The following is a 21,838-nucleotide window of genomic DNA, read 5'->3' as shown; positions in this document are numbered from 1 at the left end:
CGGGCATGTAGCAAACTCCCCAGCTTCAATGACCTCATCTCAATGCTGGGGCCAATAAAACTACCAAGCAAAGTGCGTGATGATTATGGCCAACATCTGTTTATTAGTTAAGTGCCCGAGACAACTGTCGCTTAATGGGGAATGAGTAAGATCAATGAGGCCCTGTCTACCTGGCCACACGCGCCCTGCCTTCCTGCCTTGGTGCAGCAGCAGAACTTGTTTAGCTGAGATGAACACCCCCAGAGCAGCCCAGACGGGAAAGCTCCCAGCTCTGCACGGCGAGACATGTTCCTTTCCTTCTCAGAGCTGATCACAATTTGCTGTCATCTGTTTTTATGTTTATCCCTTTTGTAACTGTCTCTCCTTCGGAGTTGTTGCTCAAGCAGCACAGGGCCAGATGTGTCTTGCGGCCTGCCGGATATTCTGGGCAGGGAAACAGCCGACTCCATATCTGGCTCTGGTGCTGAACAGAGAGGGCAGAAGGCCCAGGGGCCCATGCTGAACCGAGGCCTCTGCACCCAAAGTTATGGTCTGATTTTGGGCAAATTATACAGTCTTTTTACCATGAGATTCCTCATCTGTCCATGAAAATAACAGTCCATGGCACATAGAATTACAAGGATTATAGGAAATCACCAAATTCATAACCTAGCCAAGGGGCTGCAAGTGCATCCTCAACAGACAAATGCTGCCTTTACGGCTCTGACACATGCTAAGCGGGGCGGCCCCACACAGTGAACACTGCTAAGTGCCAGTGGGTTAAGTGCTTCATGTGTGCTATAATACTCTTTAGATCTTACAACAATCCCAGGGTGAAACGAATATTATGCCCATTTCACAGATTCACCAACAGGTTAAGAGATTTTGAATTCTATTCCAAGGCCCTATGGTGAAGAAATGGCAATTTAAACCGGAATCTGGGCCCAGGCCTTGGCTCCATCTCTCTCCAATCCACCTGACCACTTGCCTTTGAATTCCACCTCTCCAATACACAAGTTTCAGCCGGCCAGCTCTTAAATGCAATTTGTGTAGTTTGTCAATGTTGGTTAATTACCATAAACTGTTCTCAGAAACCACTACAGTAAAGAAAGGTGGACTTAAGGAATTCTGCATTGCGTTCTCCTGCAATGTGCAGGATCCCTTTCCTACACCTCCAAATCCAAGTGTATGCTTCCTCCCTGTTTATGTTTGTACACGGCTTATTAAAGCAGAAGGTACCTGCAGTAATTCCATCTCGGTTGCTTTCCAAGTTTGCAGATTATCCATAATCAGTCTGTGAACGAAAATACTACAATGTGAATGAGAATACTGCAACCATGACAATAAACAAAGAATACTGAAACCAAGTCATTAAAGGCTGCCGCCACCCCCCAGCTAGGACAGGCCTGCAGCCCAGCTGCTACAGCAACTCACAATGGTGTCATCTGAGCAGACTCAGAATAAGAAAGGACAGGCTACTGGCCCGAGATAGCTAGGTGCTTGTCTAAAAAATGAATTCAGTGAGTCCAAATATTTGCTTCCTCTCACACATACAAAAGTACTAAATTCTTGAACTTGAGATACCTGGCTTTCTTTAGATAACAAGCAATCTTTTATTGTTCCAACAACCTGGTCTTTGTTGTAAAGCTCCTATATATCCTAGCTCTGCCTCAACCTCTTGGGAGCAGTCCCTCAGAGAGTTCTGACAGGCTGTCATCCCGGCTCGAGTCCTCCCGCCAAATGAAACATAACTCTTAACTTTTAGGCTGCACATGTATTTCAGTCAACAGTTTTGGACACCATGAAGCACCACAGCAGATTTCTCTCCACCTGAACTCTCCAAGTAACCGGAGCCTTGGTACCAGCAGTGGCCCTTTGTGCCCATCCACCTCCTCGGGGAGTCCAGATGAATTTGGGTGAGTCTCTCTTGGTTCTCGGATCTCACATATTGGTTGATGATCCTAAGTTTTATCTGGCGGTGTATCCAGGTACGTGGCCCTCCAGTTGAAAGAAACTGAGGTGAATTACCCACCCAGTGGAGACATATTGGGTGGGGCCTGGTTGAAAGATAACAGGAAATATCCACCTTGAGGATATGTCCAAAGTGGGGCTGGTGGAAACATATGAGGAAAATACTCACCCAGTGGAGACATCCTGAGTGAGTCCAAGTTGAAAGACACTGGGTTCAGGACTGAGTGGTTAGGTAAGAGTCTGGTCTAATATTTTCCTCAATTTGGTTACCTCCATTGAATTTTTCAGGATAAAAGTAAAACTCTTATGAGGAAACTTTCAACTCCAAAATTCGGACCATCCTCCTGGCTGGTAACAGCTTTCTCGGGTGACAGATAATCTTCCAGGTGTGGTAGACACAAAGACTTCATGACACAGAGTTGTCCCTGTGGGAAATCTTACTAGCAAATTTATTCTGAGAACCCGACCTTACAATGGGGAATAGAACTTTCAAAAAAAAAATAAAGAACAGAAAAGAAAAGAAAAAGAAATGACAGATTGCCAGTCTCCAACTATTACCCCAGCCAGGTTTATGTACATACAAAATTTACAACATTAATTGGGAATAAGAAAAAAAAAAAACTCACTCTGAAAATAACTAACCAGGCCTGATAAAAACATTTTTTGGAATTCTGAACTTATAAAAACAAAATCCCCTTTAGGGGTAACTTGGATTTCTCTTCCTGTGTCCTTGAAATGTAAATGTTTTATCTTTCTCTGGGTGTTTTAAGTGTGTGTATGTATGTATATGTATGTTTAGTTTATTTTTTAAAGGAAACCTTGGACTCCACCATACAAAAGTTTCAAGTATTGTGTACATATGGTGGCCACGCAAATAAATTGGGATTCTAAGCAATTCTTTGATTGTACCAATTTTCAGATATTTTGCCATCTTAAACTTTGCTGCATCAGCCTGGACCACAAAGGCTTTTAGCTTTTGGAGAGTAAACCTTTGAATTTTATTTAGGCAACACCCCGACTCTCATGTGGAAGGGCCTCTTCATCTTATTGGTTTAAAATCACTATATATATATTATATTTGTATATAAATTGACGGCCATATGATGGATTTTTTAATTTGGAAAAACTTTTTAATTGGTGAAAGTTTAAAGAGATCTCATTATAAACAGTTGTTTTATGGTTTCTATTAAAATCAAGTTTAAATGTAGAAAAATATATCTAATGGTTAACCTAAGAACTTAGTTAAAAAAATAAAACTGGTTTGAAAAGCTACGTTTGTGTTTTCCTTTCTGATAAATGTTTCTAGATATGCTAATAAAAACTTAGAATAATTAATGTTAATTAGGTTGAATAACTGGAAAAATGATTGTAAAAATGTCGAAAAAAAAATAAGTGGCTTATCCCAAAAGGATAAATATTTTTATATGGTTATTTTGAATCAAATATATAAAATGGACATTTTTGGATTTACATACAGGGTTTTGATACTACACAACGTAAAGTTAAAAAAAAAAGGGCCAAAGAGTTCACCTACTCCCCCCAAAGATTAAAGTTCAAACAAGCCCATTTTACTTACCACAGTTTGAAATATATGTATATATAGACTGAAATACTTGATCAATTATTGGGATAACAGACCAATTAATGAAATTAAAAACTGAGAAGTGCCTAAGCTCTTTGGCTGAATCTTGGGCATCCTAGAGACATCTATAAAATTATATACAATGCACACACACACAAAAAAAGGTTTCTGGCACTTCTTCTAGAAATAAGAATTATTGATTAAACTTAATAAATATAAAAATTAAAGGTATAAGATTTAATAAAATTGAGATAAAAGTTTGTGAAATTGGTATATTTAAATGGTCTTTATACAAAACTTTTGCTTGTGTTGTGGGATACATATGTTTAAGAGGAAAAACACTTCCCCTTCTTGGTATTATAAGGCTAGGCACATATCTGTCCCTCTGAAAATATTAATTGAACAAATTAAAATAAACCAATATAGTTACATAAGCCGTCCAATATAATGTAAAACTAAAAACTAATTTGAGTGGCTAATAAAAAAATACAGGTTTACCCTGGGTTTAACTTATAACACAAGGAAAAGAGATCTTACTAAATGCCTTATGCAAGTTTTGGAAGACATATTTAAGTAAGCCTTAAAGTTTTAAAACATGGAATTCTTTGTTTACAGCTCTTCTCACTGATACAAAAATGCCATTTAAGGAGATAAAATACGGCCTGGTTGAGAGAGCAGTTCTCTGGGGACCTGGAAGACAGTGTCTTTGTCTTGCACATCAGAAATATAAATACAACAAACAGTGACCTAGGACTGAGTCTAATTAGCTCAACGAAATAAACCTTAAGGCCAAGAAATTTTTGGCATATTAGAACTCAGAACTCTGAAGGGTCCCTCAGACATTGTGAAGAAATTTTAACTGTCTGTTTCATAAATAGTAAGCCTTAATGATTTGAGCAAGCAAATTCAGCTTACTCCAACTATTATTATACCTATCTTATAAGTAAGTTTTAAAGTGAAGCTATGAGATCTCTAGCTTTTTTCTGATTATAAGCCTGTGTACACATTATAGAAGTGAGATATTTCTACTGCTAAAGAAAAAAAATTCAAAGTCATAGAGCTCTGCTTAATTGACGTAAAAATATAAGAGCTTAAACATTAAGTATTTTTAAAATAACAACTGAACAAATTGACTTTCAGCGTCATGTGAAATGGAAAATATTCAATATTAAGATAATATTTGATATTGTTTAGTTTAAGTATGTTCTAATTAATATAGACATCTTTAAAGTCATCAATATTATGTATAATACCTTTACTGTACCTAGGTTTAATGAAAGTCAAATAAGATCCTGTTATATCTGTTGCAGATTTGTCAAAAAAAAAAAATAAAAGTAATGTGCTGTGGTAAAATTTTAAGTAAATTAAATGCAAATGAGATGAGACCTTTGGGTAAATATTTAAAATATATTTTTAAAATGTATGTTTAAGATAATCTCTAAGTGTTTGGTATCTTTAAATTCTAGTGTTGTGCTAAATTAAGTTAAATGACAAGATTTTATTAAATTGCTATGCCATTTTCAGATAAAATAACATTGAAATACGAATTACTTAACATTTAACTTCCTCTTACAGTGAAACTAAAGGTATATAGAAATATTAATAAATGGTTGGTGCCACACTGAAATAGTCTCTATTAGTAAGGGAATGATCTCAGTATCCTAGGAAAGTAATATAAATGCGTAAAGGAAGATATAAGAATGGAATTATATTTTGTTAATGAAAAATAGTGACTTTCTCCTGAACCTGGTTACTTCTGAATAGAAGAAAAATAAGGGACACACTAATATAAGTATAGAAAGCTGTGGAAGGCTTGTGGAAAAGGAACCCTGAGGGAAGAGTTTTGTACATGGTCAGAATTGGCTAAGTTTAGAAACAAATTGGGCAACGTAAATGAATCTTAGAAGTAAGCTGGTACAAGATTAGAATTGTTTTTCTCTCTGTTAAGAGGAAAAAATTTTCTTAAAATGTTAATCCTCCTTCAGTAACAGATTGTAAAACTTCTTATACCACTTAGCTGATCTGTTCTGCCTTTACTTTTGACGTATTTTCTTGTTAATGTATTAGTACTACTTTACAGTGATCTATATGTTTATCTGATCAAGTGTTCTGAAATCTTTCAAAAAGCTCCCCAAATATAAAATTCTAATTAATTAAATAAAAATTAATTTAATTAATTAAAATTCTTTTAATCTCCAGTTAAGTTTGGGATGCTACAGAAGGCCCCTGAAACATCCCAAAGAGAGATTTTTAACTATAAAGTTTCATTTGGCATTTTAAATAACATGGAATTGTCAAATGAATCATAAAACTTCTAAGGTTATATTGAATGAGACAATATTATTAATATAGATATTGTAGAAATTATATGGACTCCCTAAAATTCTGGTATATCTGAAATGTTACCAGTGATAATTATGGGTATAGTGAACAGATTTCTTTATTGATTATAGTGTAACGGTGTTTAACCATGCTTTTAAATCTTTTGTCATTTATAGACAGTTAATTGTTTTCTTCTGATGGTTTTGCAAAATGCTTTCTCTTCAAGGAGATTTACTGATTCCTAATAAATTTCACACTATAGCACTGAACTAAACTGGGTAAGACATTTTAAAATTCTAATGAAAACTCTCATTAAAAGAATTAGTTACATGGGACTGATTAACCTGCTGAATATGGTTATAATTTTTGATATTGTTTGAAATACTACTGGCTTTTAACCTGTTTCCCAGACGTAAAGAATCTCTTCTCCTTAAGCTAGTTATGGTTCACAGCAATTTGATAAATTATACCTATGTAATCACACTTGGAACACTTATCTTTTCTCTCTATCTGATCCCTCAAGAGACTAAAAACACTTAGGTCCCCAGTGGCTCTATCAAACAAATTAGGGAGATCATCTCCTAACAGATATAGGAGTATAAAGATATTTTAAGGATTTTAAAGAGAAAAGAATTTACCTAAATCTGTAAGGCAGAAACCCATGAAAAGCCTTGACGTGTCTTTCTTGGCCTTAGCAAACCTTAACATTCTACCCTGAGACTCCGTATTAAAACTTCCAACACAGCCAATTTAAAAAAGCCTATATGATCAAATAATCAGACTTAACTTGTAAAAAATTAATCTTGATTTGGCTATATTTGAGAAAACTGAGGGTAACTTAAGAGAGAAAATAAATTATATATTAGTGGATATTAAATTCTAGTTTTGTTAATTGAGGTCCATATTTACTAAGACACTTCCCAGATCATTCCTTGCTGTTATGTCACATTACTGTACGGTTTAATTGAATTATGAAAAGGATACTCTAGGTTTGTTTCTGAAGCTCAGAAATCTATCCTTGGGTAAAATTCCGATGCCCCATGACCTGCAGCCAGGGGATTATACATACTGCAACAGGCATGACTTAAAGAACTGTCTCCAACCTGAATGGAAGGACCCTTTTTCAGGTACTCTTTACCAGACCATACACACCAAAGCTGAAGGAAACGGAGTCTCGGATTCATTTCCTATCTGAAACATCCCCTGCAGTGCACTGGCCTATCGAGTGCTGCTCACCTTAAAACAATGCCCAAATGGAGAAAAAGCTACCAGACCAGGATGAGAAGAAGATGACATCTGAGCCAGACAGCTGACCCAAGACACCGGACCAGGACTGTATACCAATTACTTTGATAATTTCTCCAACCTTTGATTATGATCTACTCCACTTGTCAAGTTTATGATAAATTACCTATGTCTAGTACTTCTGTGTTACCTTGGTGGGTTTCCCTACTCCAAGGCTCTAATTAGATAGCCCTCAGAAACGTTATTCTAAAAAGAATTTATAGTTCTGTTTAGGCCACTGTTGATCTTACAAGGTGGGAGATTTCAACTGGCCAATTAATACCTGCTCTGACCCTGACCATAAATATGAACTTTCTCATAGGATCAAACTCAGAAACACAAGCAAAATTTTAACCCAAAAATACAACTTCTCGACTATTAAATTCTTACTCGTGACTTTATTAACGTTACTAGCTGTATTACTTATATCCTGTCTATTTTATAAAATTGTTGTCTGTTACATTTCCCAATGTGTAACTAGGCCCACAAGATTGATGATGGCTAAACATCTTGAAGAAACAGATAAAATTTATAACCCTGAATAAAATAAATATAATAGTGTGATTCTAGGTATGGGAATGAGCAAAGATGGGTAAACACTTTCTGTATCATAATAGACTAGTAAGACAGGTGATCCAGAGAACTTTTAGTATCAACAGGGCCTGACAAAAAAAAAAACTTACACCTTGAATGGCAACTTAGAAGATTCTTCACCTGAACTAGGAATGAGCCATCCTAGCACCGTGGGACAAAATTGGTCATGAAATTTCTCTCAAAATATTGGTCAAATTTAGGACCAAGTGGGAGCACTGTGAATGAAAATACTACAATGTGCATGAAAATACTGCAACCATGACAGTAAACAAAGAATGCTGAATCCGAGTCATCAGCGGCTGCTGCCAACCCCCAGCGAGTACATGCCTACAGCCCGGCCTCTCAGCCACTCACATTGGTGCCCTCTGAGCAGACTCAGAGTAAGAAAGGACAGGATACTGGCCCTAGATAGCCAGGGGCTTGCCAAAGGAATGAATTCAATGACCCAAATGTTTGCTTCTCACCATACATAGAAAAGCAGTAAATACTTGAACTTGAGATATCTGGTTTTCTTTAGATAACAAGCAATATTTTATTGTTCCAATTACCTGGTCTTTGTTGTAAGCTTCTATATATCCTAGCTCCTCCCCTACCTCTTGGGAGCAGTCCCTCAGAGTGATCTGAGAGGCTGTCATCCCGGCTCGAGTCCTCCAGCCAAATAAAACAAAGCCCTTAACATATAGGCTGAACGTTTATTTCAACGACGTTCCAGAATAGACACAACTCATCAATTCTGTAATGGAACACACTGAATCAGGAACCAAAGCGTGTTTTAGTCCGGAAAATCTCTGGGTTCCTATTTCTTCCTGTCATTATACAATCCCTCTAGAACTCATTAATTTGCTGTTTGCTCCTCTGGCAACAAAACTCGTAGAAGACTCAACTCAGCAGAGCGCCCTAATGGGGAGAACACCCCGCAGAAGCACTGCAGGCTGCCTGCCCTCCTGCATGCTCTGCTGACCCTTGGTGTCCTCCGTGGAGACCAGGCCAACAGAGCTGTTCCTAACAGCTACAAATTCGCACACGTTAAATAAATCATTTTATTTTATATGATATTTTACGTATATACACATCTCTGAAAACAGCTTTGCAGAAGCTCAAATCTTCAACATCAATCCCCAAAGGCAAATCCGGTCCCCAAGGGGAAACAAGACTTAAGACGACGCTAAGGCCTCCAAAGTCCTCTCAAGGACCGTCAACCAAACTGCCTGCAGGTCTGCAGCTGCAGGCTGTTACATGTCTGCTTTTAAAGCAACCCCTTCCTGCCCTCGGGTATTACAGTGTCCCTCTATGCCCTCCCGTCTCAGGGTAAAAGCAGCCGTTGCAGAACCTTGCAGGGAAGCACTGACAGGAGTCGACAAAGAGGATCAGAGCTAAGCTAATACTTCTGATGACACGACCTTGTCACTGTGTCACTTTACAGATGAAGATATATAGAGAGAGAGGTGGGGTGATATTGCTCAAAGTCACACAGCTAATAAGTGGCAAAGTCTATAACTCTGCTCTTCCCTTCGGCGTGACGTCCCAGCTGGGACGCCCACAGAGTTGTCTCATGCCTGCCTGAACAATCCTCTCCTGTCACTCATAACCCACCACAGGGTCTGACCCTAGCCTACCTTTTCAGCATCTATTCCCTCCAGTCTCTCAGGAACAAGGCCGTTTGGGCCACTGTATGACTTCCGGCTCCCGGAAACATCAGTGCTCATGCTGGTCTTGCCTGTGCATCCGGCCCGCTGCTCAGAGGCTCTTCCTCCCCTGCAGGAGTACGTTTCCACTCTCCGCAGGGACACCTCCTCAGGGGAGCCCTCTTCTCGCTCTCAGCACGGCAGGGCCACATCCCGAGCTGCCCCATTAGGACAGTGTGCGCCCAGGTCTGTTAATCAGACCAGCAGCATCAGAGCTAGGGATTATGCCCGGGCTACCCTGCAAAACTACTACCCGCCACACAGCCCCCAGCCAGCAGGTCACCTGGAAGTCACAGCAAGTGCCCCACCCAATCCAGAAGCCTCTTCATTTGCCAGCATCGCTGATGACTGGTTTCCAAACTTTGGTCAGTTTCGCACAAAACTGCACCTTCAACTTTGAAGCAGAGGGTTTCGCTTCTGCTCCCCATCCTTACTGGTAATGTCAAGGAAAACAAAGAGGCCTTTTCTCAACACTTTTATAATGACACCCTCCCACCCACAATACTCATATGCTCAAGAGCTTTGGATCCACGTGATTTTCTTTCCCTTATAAGCGGCTCAAAACACTGCGGGATTCCTTCTATTTAGAGGGTATTTGTACTCAGTTTATCGGCTTTAATCTGTTTTTGTCTCTCTTCAATATCCCTAGCAGTTGCCACCTCTTACTCCCTTCAGCAGCCTCCCTCCCAACATCTACTCTAGGAAATCAGCTGTGATGAGGGGCCCTGGGGCAGTCACAGACGATGCAACTAAGGCAAAGAGAGGGTCCATAATTTGCCCGAGAAGATCAGCTTCAACCCCCAACAATGTGTGTCACGTCCCTGTGTTTAACTCTTATGCTAAGCAAGATAACTTTTTGTAGATTATGGTTATAAACAGATGAGGTATAAAAATACATACAAGGACACACATCTACTCTAAGATGCTCACTAACTCCACTATTTTGTTTCTACTTATTTCTATTAAAAAATATTAAGAACCTCTGCAGTCAGTATAGCAAAATGTTACTGGGCTTTAAATCCAGAATATAGAGGTGTTAAATGTGTCATTACTCATACTTATTTGTATGTTCACAATACAAAATTATTTGAAAGTCCCTCTCACCTCCCCCTACTCACTAGTGGCTCTCACCTGAGCTCCCAGACCACACATCTAACAACCTTTCACTTTACCCACAGCTGAACTCATCAGTTTTCCCCCAGAACTCCCTCTGCAGCTTTCCCTCCTCAGAGCACAGAAGGACCATCATTTACCTCATTAATCCACCCAGAAACCTGGGCCTTACTCCATCCTGCATTCACAGCCAGCCTTCATCCTTTCCTTTTTACCATCTAAACATGCCTTCAATATGTTCGCTTTTAAACACTGACCGTCCCACCGCTCAAGTGGAAGCCACCAACACTGCCCACCTGGACTCACGAGTCTCCTAAGTGGCCCCACAGCCGCTCTCCCCTACTTGAGACAAATGGGACTGTGCCACTCCCGCGCTTTTTGGACTCTTTTAAGACCCACTCTTCTTAGAAGAAACTCCAAGTTCTTCACCAGGTGAAAGTCTTTGCCATGAAATTGTCTCCTCAGGGAGGGCAGGACCCGCCCTCTCCCCTCGGCCCCGCCCTCTGGCAGAGCATCAGCTTGGGAGGACCTGCTGAGCTACACCAGCCTGTATTCCAAACCTGGTCTGAGTTCTTAGCAAACTGCTTCACTTATCCATACAATTCCAAGGTAAATTAGAAAGATTTTAGATGTTGAGCTAGACTATTGATTTTGGGATTTTGCACTAGCAACCTGCAAGGACATGTTCTAAAGATTCTGTCTTCTTAAAACCACACCCAGGTTAAAGGAGTATTTGTGGAATGTCTTCGGAGGAAAAGGGACTGTACTTTTACAGGCTTTATGTTTTATAACATGAACAACCCGGACAGGGTCACAAATGGAACCGCCTCACAAGTGACAGAAGACAGGTGAGAGGCACAAAGCAACAGGTTGCAAAGATGGTAAGAGTAAACATGATTCTCCAACCCCCCCAAAAAATTTTTGAAACAACCAAAAATTCTGAATTTTAAAAGTAAAAGAGTATCATATAGAGAAATGAAATAAATAATGCTCTTCATCAGGGTTTCAAGATCTCACTCCAGAGTTTTTAGCAGGCCATACTGAATCCTAGCACAGAAAAATCAAATGGACTTGTAGTGAGAAAGTTCCAGGAAAACTGCAGTAATTCCTCCACTTGTGTAAGGACATACACTCACCTGCTGAAGGTGAATGTAAACCGCATTCTGGATAAATTCGAAAGCTTCCAGGCTCCGCTTCTGGATGCCAAGGACATGGACAGCTTGGAAGCATGCTTCTAACTCAGTCACCGGCATTTCTACACTGCAGGGGAAACGGAGGCACCCAGTCAAGAGCAGAGATGTTCCTGTCGTGTCTCACAGGCCGTGCCTCGGGGATTCAGTGCCCTGCAGCAGCCCGGCCCCAGGCAAGGACCAGCAGCGTTTTCCACCCAAGCAGGAGGGGCACTGTGCTTGAGAAAGCCCATCTCCGATGGGGGCAAGAGGGGCTGGTGGGGTTCAGTGAACCTATAAATGCCCACAGAAATATGCCTGCATTCATTCAAGTGATGCAAACAACTGTAGCAGGCTATTTAACAAAATTTCAATTGTCAGTGGAAATTTTGCCATTCCTTTCCGCTTGTCCCCTGCACTCTGAGACAGGCTTAGGCTCTCTTACACCTGCGGCTCTGTGCAATAGTTGTGAAGTCATTTTACTTTACAGATACCACGGTTCTGCCCAGGGTGATATCCAGCCCAGAGAGGTGGCCCAGGCCAATTTAAAGCTATGTGGCTTGCGTGCAGGGACAATTACAGGAGCTGGTTCTGGAGCCAGGCCCCTCCCCACCTCTGCTCCCCTCTCTCCCGAGGCCCCACTGCCAAGCACTCAGGCTCCGTGATCTTAAGTCCTACTCTTCTACTCTACTCCAAACCCTTTTCCTTTTCTTTTTTTTCCCTAATTATTCCCAGCTGGAGTGATTTTTCAATCTCAATATCTGAAAAAAATTCCTGCAGCCGAAAAAGAGGTCTCCAGAGGTCAATGCCCATATGCTGGTTCCTGAAGAGAGCCCCCTGGCTACGGGGACCCTCACCAACACTCACGGGGCATCAGAGATGTTGCAGGGTCGGCCACCCCCTACAAGAGTTTGCTGTCACCCCAATGCCTGCACAGCATCCCTGCTCACAAAATATAGTTGGTACACTTATCGGTTATTAAGAAGCAAAAATACAAAATTTCTCATATTTCTTACTAATATTATCTATGAAGCTGGAAACGGAATTGTAATAAAATGTAACAGTTTTTACCCTATGTTAAATCTGTTCCTTTGAGTTTAAACCTGTGCCCTGTTTCCTAGGCTCAGACTTGGTAGCTCTGCACCATTTGAAAAAGAAAGTTGCCTTTAGCCTGAAATCTGCAGGAAAGCCTATTCTCCTGGCCCTGATCTTTAAAAATGTTAGCTCATCTGCACTTCTGTAGAGATGGCAAGTTGCATAATAGAGAATAGCCTTTGTTTTTTTGGAGGTTTTACAGGGGTACCATAATTTGATCCACATGGACAGCTGCAAGAACAGCGGATTCAAAGGACAAACAATTCATAAAGCAAGAAGTATGCAACAACCAACCACAACCCCCCCCCCTTTTTAGTATAAAAGGAGACTGAATTCTTACTTGGGGAAGATAGTTCTCCAGGACATCAGTCTGCCGTCTTCTGGGTCTGCCAGCATTGCAAGTGAAGTCACTATTCCTTGCTCCAACACCTCATCTCCCGGTTTATTGGCCTGTCATGCGGCGAGCAGAACGAGTTTGGACTCGGTAACAAAATGACTGCATTGGAGGTAGTATGTCTCCAATGTTTCCTCGTTTCCAATATGTAACATGCACATCATTTATGATCTAGTGCAAATAATTCATCAAAGACAACCACAAAAAGAAACTATACTCACCTAGCTATCAACACTGAAGTCACAACCTGTCAATTTTATATGATGTTGAACAACACAATGGAAAAACCTAACATAGGGAGTTGATTCCACGGAAATAAAATTATTTCTACTCCTTCAATACTTTTTCTTTTCTTTTCTATTTTATTTTGTTTTGCTTATTGAAAGGAAAATAAAAGTCAAGTCATTTTATTTCACGTATTTTTGTTATAGCTACATTCTTTAAATACTACAAAGAGATTTAAACTGCAAAAATAATCGTTCATATAATAGTATAAAGATATATACACAATCAATGGGGATTAGGAAAGGAATGGACATTTACTAAAAATCCACTGCAATCTTGTCTTTTACAAGCATATCCTGGAATATAAGCTGTATGATCCAGGGGGCCCCACCCCCATTCTCACTGTTGAGTCCCTTAGCAATCAACTACTAAGGCACCAGCATAGAACCATGTGATCAGTATTTTAGGAATAAATTAGGGAATTAGCACATTCAATTCTAAAACAAAAACCCTAAAATAAATACTGAACTTATTTACAGATAAAGAAAATTGGAACCAAAAAAGTAGTTATTTCCCCAAGGTCACAAAGCTAATAACTGGTAAAGACAAGATTTGAACTCATCTGCCTGATTCTAAAAACTAAGGTGGAAATCCCATTCGACTGGGGAGGGTCCAGCAGCAGAGCCTATCACCCTATCTTTGTTCAGATCTAGCCTTAGACAGCCTGAGACAGCACCCCATTCCTATGGAACTCGAGGGCAAATGATAACAATAAGGATTTTATATCCAGCAGTTTGTTAGGTCTCATTTATATAAAGTGTCAGCAGGTCAGCAGAAAAACTCTGGAAAATATGAGTGGGTCCAGAGCTTTCTGCTGATTAGTAACTCAGTCTCTCAGGATATAGTGACCTTCCCATGAGAGGCCTCATGGACATAAACTAAAGGCAGCTGAGCAATGAAAACTAACAAGAACCTGGAACTCAAGCAAGAAGGTTCCCTGCCATCCCCCACCCAGTTGCCTCTTCACCCGCGTGGACACGATGGCAGGAGACCCAGATTCTTGTCCAAGTTACATCATCATGGATTCTCATCCATAATAATGTATGACTCTATGCCGCCTTATGTCCATTAAAACTCAAATATGATAACACCAATATCTCAGCAGAATATCTATGTCTCCACTTCCTGTCTTCTAATAGGAGAATATTTTTATGGACAAAAAGCAGAAATCCAATTTAAAAAACCATGCACGAAGCCAGGTGAAATTCTGCTTAAGAGACTGCTCTCACGCTGAGTAAATGAAAACTCAGAAAAAGTGGCCCTTCTCCCTCAGCAAATGGGAGGTAGCCTGATGTGTGTGTGTGTGTGTGTGTGTGCACGTGTGTGTGTGTGTAAATCAAATACAATGAATTCTGGGATGTGTACAGTTTTTTTAAGTCACTGTCATTTCATGGGAATGAGCCAACATTTAAATAATTTGAATCTAGTGTTCTGAGAGAGTCTCGGGCTCTTGGTGGAGGAGGTGAAAGGGGAGAGTGAAGGAGGAAAGAGGTACATGAAGCAAAGAAGTAAGAATACTGCCAGGGAAAGGCAAGACGTTAGTTTTGTTCTTCCTTGCACCACATACAAATTAGGGAGTCGCTTTCTGCTGATGACTTATCGAGCACTGAGTTGCAGGAGAAGAGGGGACAGCTCATTGCTCACTGAGCTTGTGACTGTACGTGGCATCTTATAGACACAAATCATTTACCCTGATCAAACACTCTAGCAGCAGGCTGTAATTCTTCTGTTTTGAGAGACAACAAAGCAGGAGTTCAAACAGGATGCATAACTTGACAAAAGTCAGAGGTCCAGTAAACTAAAGAGGATTAATTCAAACTCAGATCTGAATGCAGAGTCTGATCTTCCCACTCCCAGGACTGGAAAATCCTTAACACAGGCTCCCCAGCTCCCCTGCATTGTTCCTGGCACCAAGCATTTGCCATGGCAATGGTCACCATTTCTCACAGACACAGCGCTCTGTGCAGCAAATGACCTTGATCAGACCTTGATCATCTACCTGCCACACCCACCAGGCTTCACCATACAGGCAGGAAAGCTGGCTTTCAAGTGCATACAAAGCCATTCCTTGTCTAACCTGGGCTCTTCTGTGGTTTCTCCAGCCTAAAGGCAGCCATGAAACTGCTCACAGTTTGTACATGAGCCACACTACCTCTCTCCATCTGTCTCCCCACCTATACTACTTAGCTATGAACATTTTGAGAATCTTCGACACAAATTTTTAAAAACAAAAAAGAAAGGATTCTGGAACAACTACTTAATACTTACAATTTTAAATGACAAATTACAAAGTGAGTATTTACAAACCGAATCTTCCTTTCTAAATTTCAGTTTTAAGCGTTTAAAAATATAATAGCAAAAAATTTTCACTTACAAAATTGACAAAAACATAAACAATAATCTGGAATAAGTTAAAAAATAATGCCCATGTTCTAAATGGAGAAACTTCAGGGGTGTACTGAGGGGTAAAGTAAGAGGTGAGAATGTAGAGACATCAACAAATTGCATGGAGGAAAGCAGTTTTGTAAAGATGTAAGTTCTCATCAGAATAATTCAAAACTTACTGAAAACTCCCATGACAACTCCAATCTGATTTTTTTTTAACTTGAACAAAATATTTTGGAATTCTTCAGGAATAATAAAATCATAATACTAGACAAGAAAATTTGGGATGGAAGAAAAGAATGAAAAAAAATTCAGACTGCCAATTATTAAATAAATTTTTACAATATGTAAGTTATGGTGCTGGAGTAAGAAAGGCAGATTGACAGAAGGGAACCATGAGCTCAAAAAGAGACTCTAGTGTACATAAGTATTTTGTAAAGGTGGGATTTCAAATCAAAGAGAAAAGTATGACTTCAGTAATTGTCCTGAGACAATCAGACAATCACCTAGAAAGAATAAATACTATTCCTCTCATAAGGACCACAAGATAATTTACAGACAGTGATGTAAATATAAAAAAGTACTAATAACAGCAAATACAACACTTTGCTCTTATTAACTCAACTTACCCTTACATTAACAAGTACTATTATCATCTCCATCTTAGAGATTAAAAAAACCTACAGAGGAGATTTATTCCAGTATAAGAAATTATTTTTAAGAATAATTTCAAAGATAAAACACATAAGGAATACATTTATAATCATAAGAATATTTTGAGACACTACCAAAATTAAAATCCTCCTAAACAAAATGAAAGGCAAGAAATGACAAGAAAAAGCTCTGTGATACATGTTGTTGAAGACAAGAAGTTAATGTTCATAACATACAAAGAGCTGTCACAAAGCAACAAGAAGCTCCCCCACTTAAATGTGTGCAAAGGATAAAAGGAATCATTCATTTTAAAAAAGTCAAATGGCTAATGAGTGAAAAATGCTCAATACCTCACTGGTCATCAAATGCAAACTAAAACAATGAAAAAGCACTTTTGCTCATCATATTGGCAAATATTTTTAAAAGATATTCTATCTAGTGTCCATCTGTGGGAGAAGAAACCATGAGCGACATTTTCAGAGGATGACATGTTAATGGATATGTAAACTCTGAAAAACGTACATACACACTGACTCAACACCACTTCTACGAATCGTTTCCTTTAGGAAAAAACAAATTTAGTCCAAAAAGATGTACCCATCAGGGCATTTACACAGCACTGTTTACAATGGTGGGAAGAAAAACTGAAGTGAAATCATATCCAGCAATAGAGAATTGGTTACATAAGTAATTGTGCATCTTTTCATTCCCCTATGGAAGGAATTTCTAGAGTTACTTGAATGGAGTCTGTGATGAATGTAAATGTCACATCCAGGGACTAAATTTCCAGAAGCCTTAACTAAAGGAATACTCATAAAAGATCACAGGAATGTCTGTACAAGAAGGATGCCAGTCAAATATCCTTTCTGACAGTGGAAAATGGAGAAAACTTAACTGTCCACCATCAAGACAATGATGCGGTAAATCACGACGAGCTGCGAGCAATGAGGGAGCCGGCGTTTCGCCGTGGTCCAGGGCCTTGTCCACAGCATTCTCTCACCAAAGGTGTGCGTGGGAAAGAGACCACACCCGCAAATCAGGAGACCCCTCCACTCTATCTGAAAGGGCCGTGTGAGTCTGGAGTGGGAGGACGTCTATGATATACACCTGAGTGATTAAAGCGAGCTGCAGAAAAACATATAGTATGGTCTCATTTTTAAATAAAGCATATATACACACACGTATACATGGAATTCTCATATGTGTGTATATATGTATGTCATAGGCATAAAGTTCATGAAACATATATATCAAAGTTTCAACAGTTTTTACTCTTCGGAAATAAGGGGAAGGGAGGTAGGGCCTTCCTCTACCACCACAGTTCTCTTTTCAGTATTTCAGTTAAGTATACTTGGAATTTAAAAGTTTATTTAAGTCCGAAGTAAAATGGACAATGCCTCCACAAGACAGAATACTATACTGGTCATCAAAAATCATGCCAGAGGAGATAGAATATTGTAGAAAAACATATAAAAAGCCGAATGGAAAATGGAGGTGTCCACACAGTAAACAGTCACAGAGTGCTCTCTGGTTTTTTATGACAGAGGTGATCCACACTGATGAAAATATACGTTAACGTGTTAATTATTATCTTTGAATAGCGGGACAAGGATAGCCTCTTTTGCCCCCTTTTTCAGAGTTATTATTTTAAATGCACATTCTTTTTCATCTGAAAAAAGCATTTGTAGGTGTGTAGTACTATGCATTGGAGAATAATACAAGAATACTTAGAGAAACAAGTAACTAGGAGACAAAGCAGCAGCATCACACAATGTAGGACGGGCGATCCTGATTAACACCACGCAGTTACATAAGGACCCACAAAGTGAGAGCACCTGCTGTAACAGGGCGTGGCCCCCTTCTATTTGTCAGCAGTGTCTTCAGGGCTGAGGCAGTTCTGAGCACGGCCAGTGTCAGTGCTGGTGTCTTGATTGATGCTACTGGGGGTGAGGGCACCTGCAAGCCGAGAGGAAGAACAGAAATCATCCTCTGCCTTTTCTGTCTTGTTTCTTTGTTACTTTAAAAGAGAGCCATATATAAGATAAACCGTGTATCTCCCCAAATGAAATTTCAGTAATGAAACCGTTTTTAAAGACTTCACAGCTTATATTCTGCCTATAACTGTCTTTTCAACAAAGATCATATTTATTAAATGTTAATTAACTCAGTTAATTAACTCCCTGTTGAAACATTCTAGTAAAGAACATGAAATGCAGTATGTAAAAGAACCACACCTGCAGTGACTAGCTCAGCTGTCTTGACGGCAGTGCAGTCAGCCCCCACCATCCCGTGGCCCTGAGCTCCTGATGCTGGTAAGAGATTACGCTGCCGCCTCAGATGGAGAGAAACGGTGAAAGCATTTCTTGAACCCTACAGCACTGACAAAACATAACTGACAAATCCCAGGCCCCTTTGAGGCTCTCATTTTCTGTTTCTGGCCAACCCCCATCAATGAGCAGAACCACCCAATCCCCGAGCCATGGGACTCACGTGGGAAGCAGTTTTGGAGAAATTTCCAGGTATAGAATGTAACCAACTATACATAGAACTCTGAAAAAAGAAAAGATGCCATACTCTGATTTTGGAAGACACTCAAAATATTCTCCTAAGCCTTAGTAGCTGGAAAGGCTGGGCTTCTCCTAAGTCACTTATTTATTTCACAGCCAGTAAGCATCTCCCTCAAATCCTGCTTCCCTGTGTCTGCTGGGAGCTTGAAGCACACTGCTGCTGTCGATCTTATAAGTCACATGGCAGAGGCATGTGTCTCACGCCTGCAACCCTCACACAGGCTCGCCTCCTAGCCTCACTGTCTGAACTGGGCCCCATTTTCTCACCTGTTTATTTGGTATCTGTTCTTCTGTAAGCTACCTGAAATGCGTTTTGGAACATGTCAGAAGAAGCAGTGGGTTGAGAAATGGACAGATTGAGAGGTGAGAGATGGGCAGACAGAGAGAGAGACTCCAAGAAAAGGGGAACAAATAAAATTTCCTATGCAAAACCCTCTTCTAATCAGGGAAGGAAACCACCACGGAAAAGTGTGAAGAGGCAGGTAGCTTAGGACTGTTTCCTGGATTCCATGAAAAGTAACACCAAGAGATGAGAGGGTAGAACTTTAAATAGTAAAAGAAAAAAAGCACGCATGCTTGAAAAATATATCTACAATATGTACTTTCTAAAGAATAGACTGAAATCAGCAGGACCCAATAACATTATACTTGGGTATTTACAGAAGTGAGAATCCCATCTCCAAACCACAAGGCATCCCTTCAGAGCACTGACAGTCTACATGGGGCGGTCATAAAGCCATCACCGCAAAAGCTATGCTACCCTGCACTTACGAGGAATGAGCAGCTGTGCTCAGGCTGCCCACGCGCGTCATTTACACCCCACAGCACCTCTACGGGGGGGACGCCTAGCGAGCCCCGTCTCTGCAGGACAGAAAACCAGTTCTGGAGAGGCTAAGCCGACTTACCAGTTCTCCATCTCACAGGACTGGTCTCTCCAGAGCAGGACACGAACTCGGACCCACGATTGTAACCATGGTACTACAGTGCTTTATGTGCTGTTTGTGTGTATAATACATTTGTTTCTATCACGAAAGGTTATTTAATAAATGATCGGTTGTCTTGTCTATCTCATTAGCTCACAATCAATCTTTATACTGTTGAATTGTACTCTTTTCCCCTGAAGAAAGGAACGGAAACAGCGGGGGTCAGAAAGAGGTGGGGCTCCATTCTTTATCTGGGATCTCATCTCATCGAAGTCCCCAAACAGGGAAAAGGAGCAAATGTTCTCTTTATCTTTTAAAGAGAGGGCTCCAGTGATGGTGACTTATTCAATTACAAAATCAAGGCTGGGGAAAGGGCACATGAAGCAACTAGAGCAGTATCAGCTGTAGGAAGGTCAAAAGTGCTCACGGGAGGGCTCAGGGGGCAGCCTCATTTAATTTCAATCAATAAAACAATAACAAACTCTAAAAATACTGGCCTACAATGGATTAGCTCTTTCTTGACATCTAGCAAGTTTCCACAGCCCACATGTAACATTATCGGGAACCAGTGAAAGGAAGAGTCCACAGACAAGGAAAATCAATGCCACAGGCAGGCTGAAACCCAGGCTGGAGTTTAGGAAGAGAAAGGGCATAGTTAAGAACTGGGGAAAGGCTGGGGAAAAAAATCATCACAAGGACTCTCAAGCATCATCCAACAATCATATAATCATTCATTCAAGAGAGAGTTACTGAGGTCGTACTCTGTGCAAGATTGTACAGCGGGTGAAGCAAGAGCGCAGCGTCCATGGTGGCAGCAAGTTGTGGGGCTCAAATACACTTCTGATCCCGGTACCTTGCACACTTGTCCTCAATATAAAGGCAAAGATAATTAAAGTAAAATAATACTCTGTAAACTCAAAGCATTGTTGAAAAAAAAGTTAAAGAAGACCTAAATACCAGGACAGACACTCCACACACATTCCCCTATCAAAAGAAAGTGCTCTTGGAATGGCAGTGCTCCCCAGAGCGATCCGTATATTCAATGTGGTCTCGATCACAATCCCAGCGGGCTCCTCTGCAGAAACTGACTATCTGCTGCTACAATTCATATGGGAATTCGAGGATCACAGTAACCTATACGTACTTGAAAAAGAAAAATTTGAGAGGACTTATAATTCTCAATTTCAAACCTTACAACTGTATCTCCAGGTGAGATTAGAGGCCATTGTGAAGTTATTACTGTGTTAATCCTTATTTACTAAATTCTCTACAATGAATATTACTGTTACAATAAGAAAAATAAAAAGTAAGTTATCCTTTAAAACATGCACACCAATTCATTCATTGGGAAAAATTATTCTATCAATTAAGAGATAAATATCTATTGAAAAAGGACAACTTAAAAACAAGAGTGCATTTGCATTTTTCATAAATTGAAAGCTGAAAAGCACAAAGACGTCAAGTTTCTAGGGAGACCAATGCAACATATTAATAGTTATTTTCAGAAATTCTAATTTAACAATGAAAACTCTGGAAAGGGAAAACCGTGACTGAGAGCCAACTGCAAACACATGGAGAGCAAAGGCCTAGAAATCACAGTTCCTTTAACTCTGCTCCTAACACAATAGGAGAGGAAATTCCTCACTGAGGGGACAGTGGAATCCCATGCATAAGACAGGATACACAGTACAAACTGCACTAGAATTGGGGGTGATTTTTTTAGAAGAATTCTAAAGTTACAAAATTGCTGAAAAACTATTAAAACACTGACAGAAAGATTAAAACACACAGTCATATATATTATATAGAAACATATGTAGTCTGCTCCCATGTTGC

At 40.0% G+C, this 21,838-nt stretch overlaps 1 protein-coding gene and 1 long non-coding RNA gene across 2 annotated transcripts in view; both read right to left on the bottom strand.

The window, feature by feature from the left end:
* LOC140694222 (uncharacterized) overlaps positions 1-21,838 on the bottom strand; it is a 151,923-nt gene that overhangs the window by 104,223 nt on the left and 25,862 nt on the right. The window contains exons 7-11 of the mRNA XM_072957591.1: positions 19,003-19,062; positions 18,747-18,904; positions 18,348-18,468; positions 13,135-13,244; positions 11,667-11,790 (exon numbers count right to left, since the gene is read on the bottom strand). Coding sequence (XP_072813692.1) covers positions 11,667-11,743 — 77 coding nt within the window. The 5' untranslated portion in view covers positions 11,744-11,790; positions 13,135-13,244; positions 18,348-18,468; positions 18,747-18,904; positions 19,003-19,062. The remainder of the gene's footprint in view (positions 1-11,666; positions 11,791-13,134; positions 13,245-18,347; positions 18,469-18,746; positions 18,905-19,002; positions 19,063-21,838) is intronic.
* On the bottom strand, positions 1,914-2,284 carry LOC140694232 (uncharacterized). The gene is made up of 2 exons (XR_012069980.1): positions 2,120-2,284; positions 1,914-2,036 (listed from the first exon to the last, which is right to left on the bottom strand). It is a non-coding gene; the product is annotated as an uncharacterized lncRNA (long non-coding RNA).

The sequence above is a fragment of the Vicugna pacos genome, unplaced genomic scaffold, assembly GCF_048564905.1.
Source record: "Vicugna pacos unplaced genomic scaffold, VicPac4 scaffold_20, whole genome shotgun sequence".
Taxonomy (NCBI): Eukaryota; Metazoa; Chordata; class Mammalia; order Artiodactyla; family Camelidae; genus Vicugna; species Vicugna pacos.
Note: the sequence above shows the minus strand (reverse complement) of the source record. Positions and strands in the feature narration are given on the sequence as shown.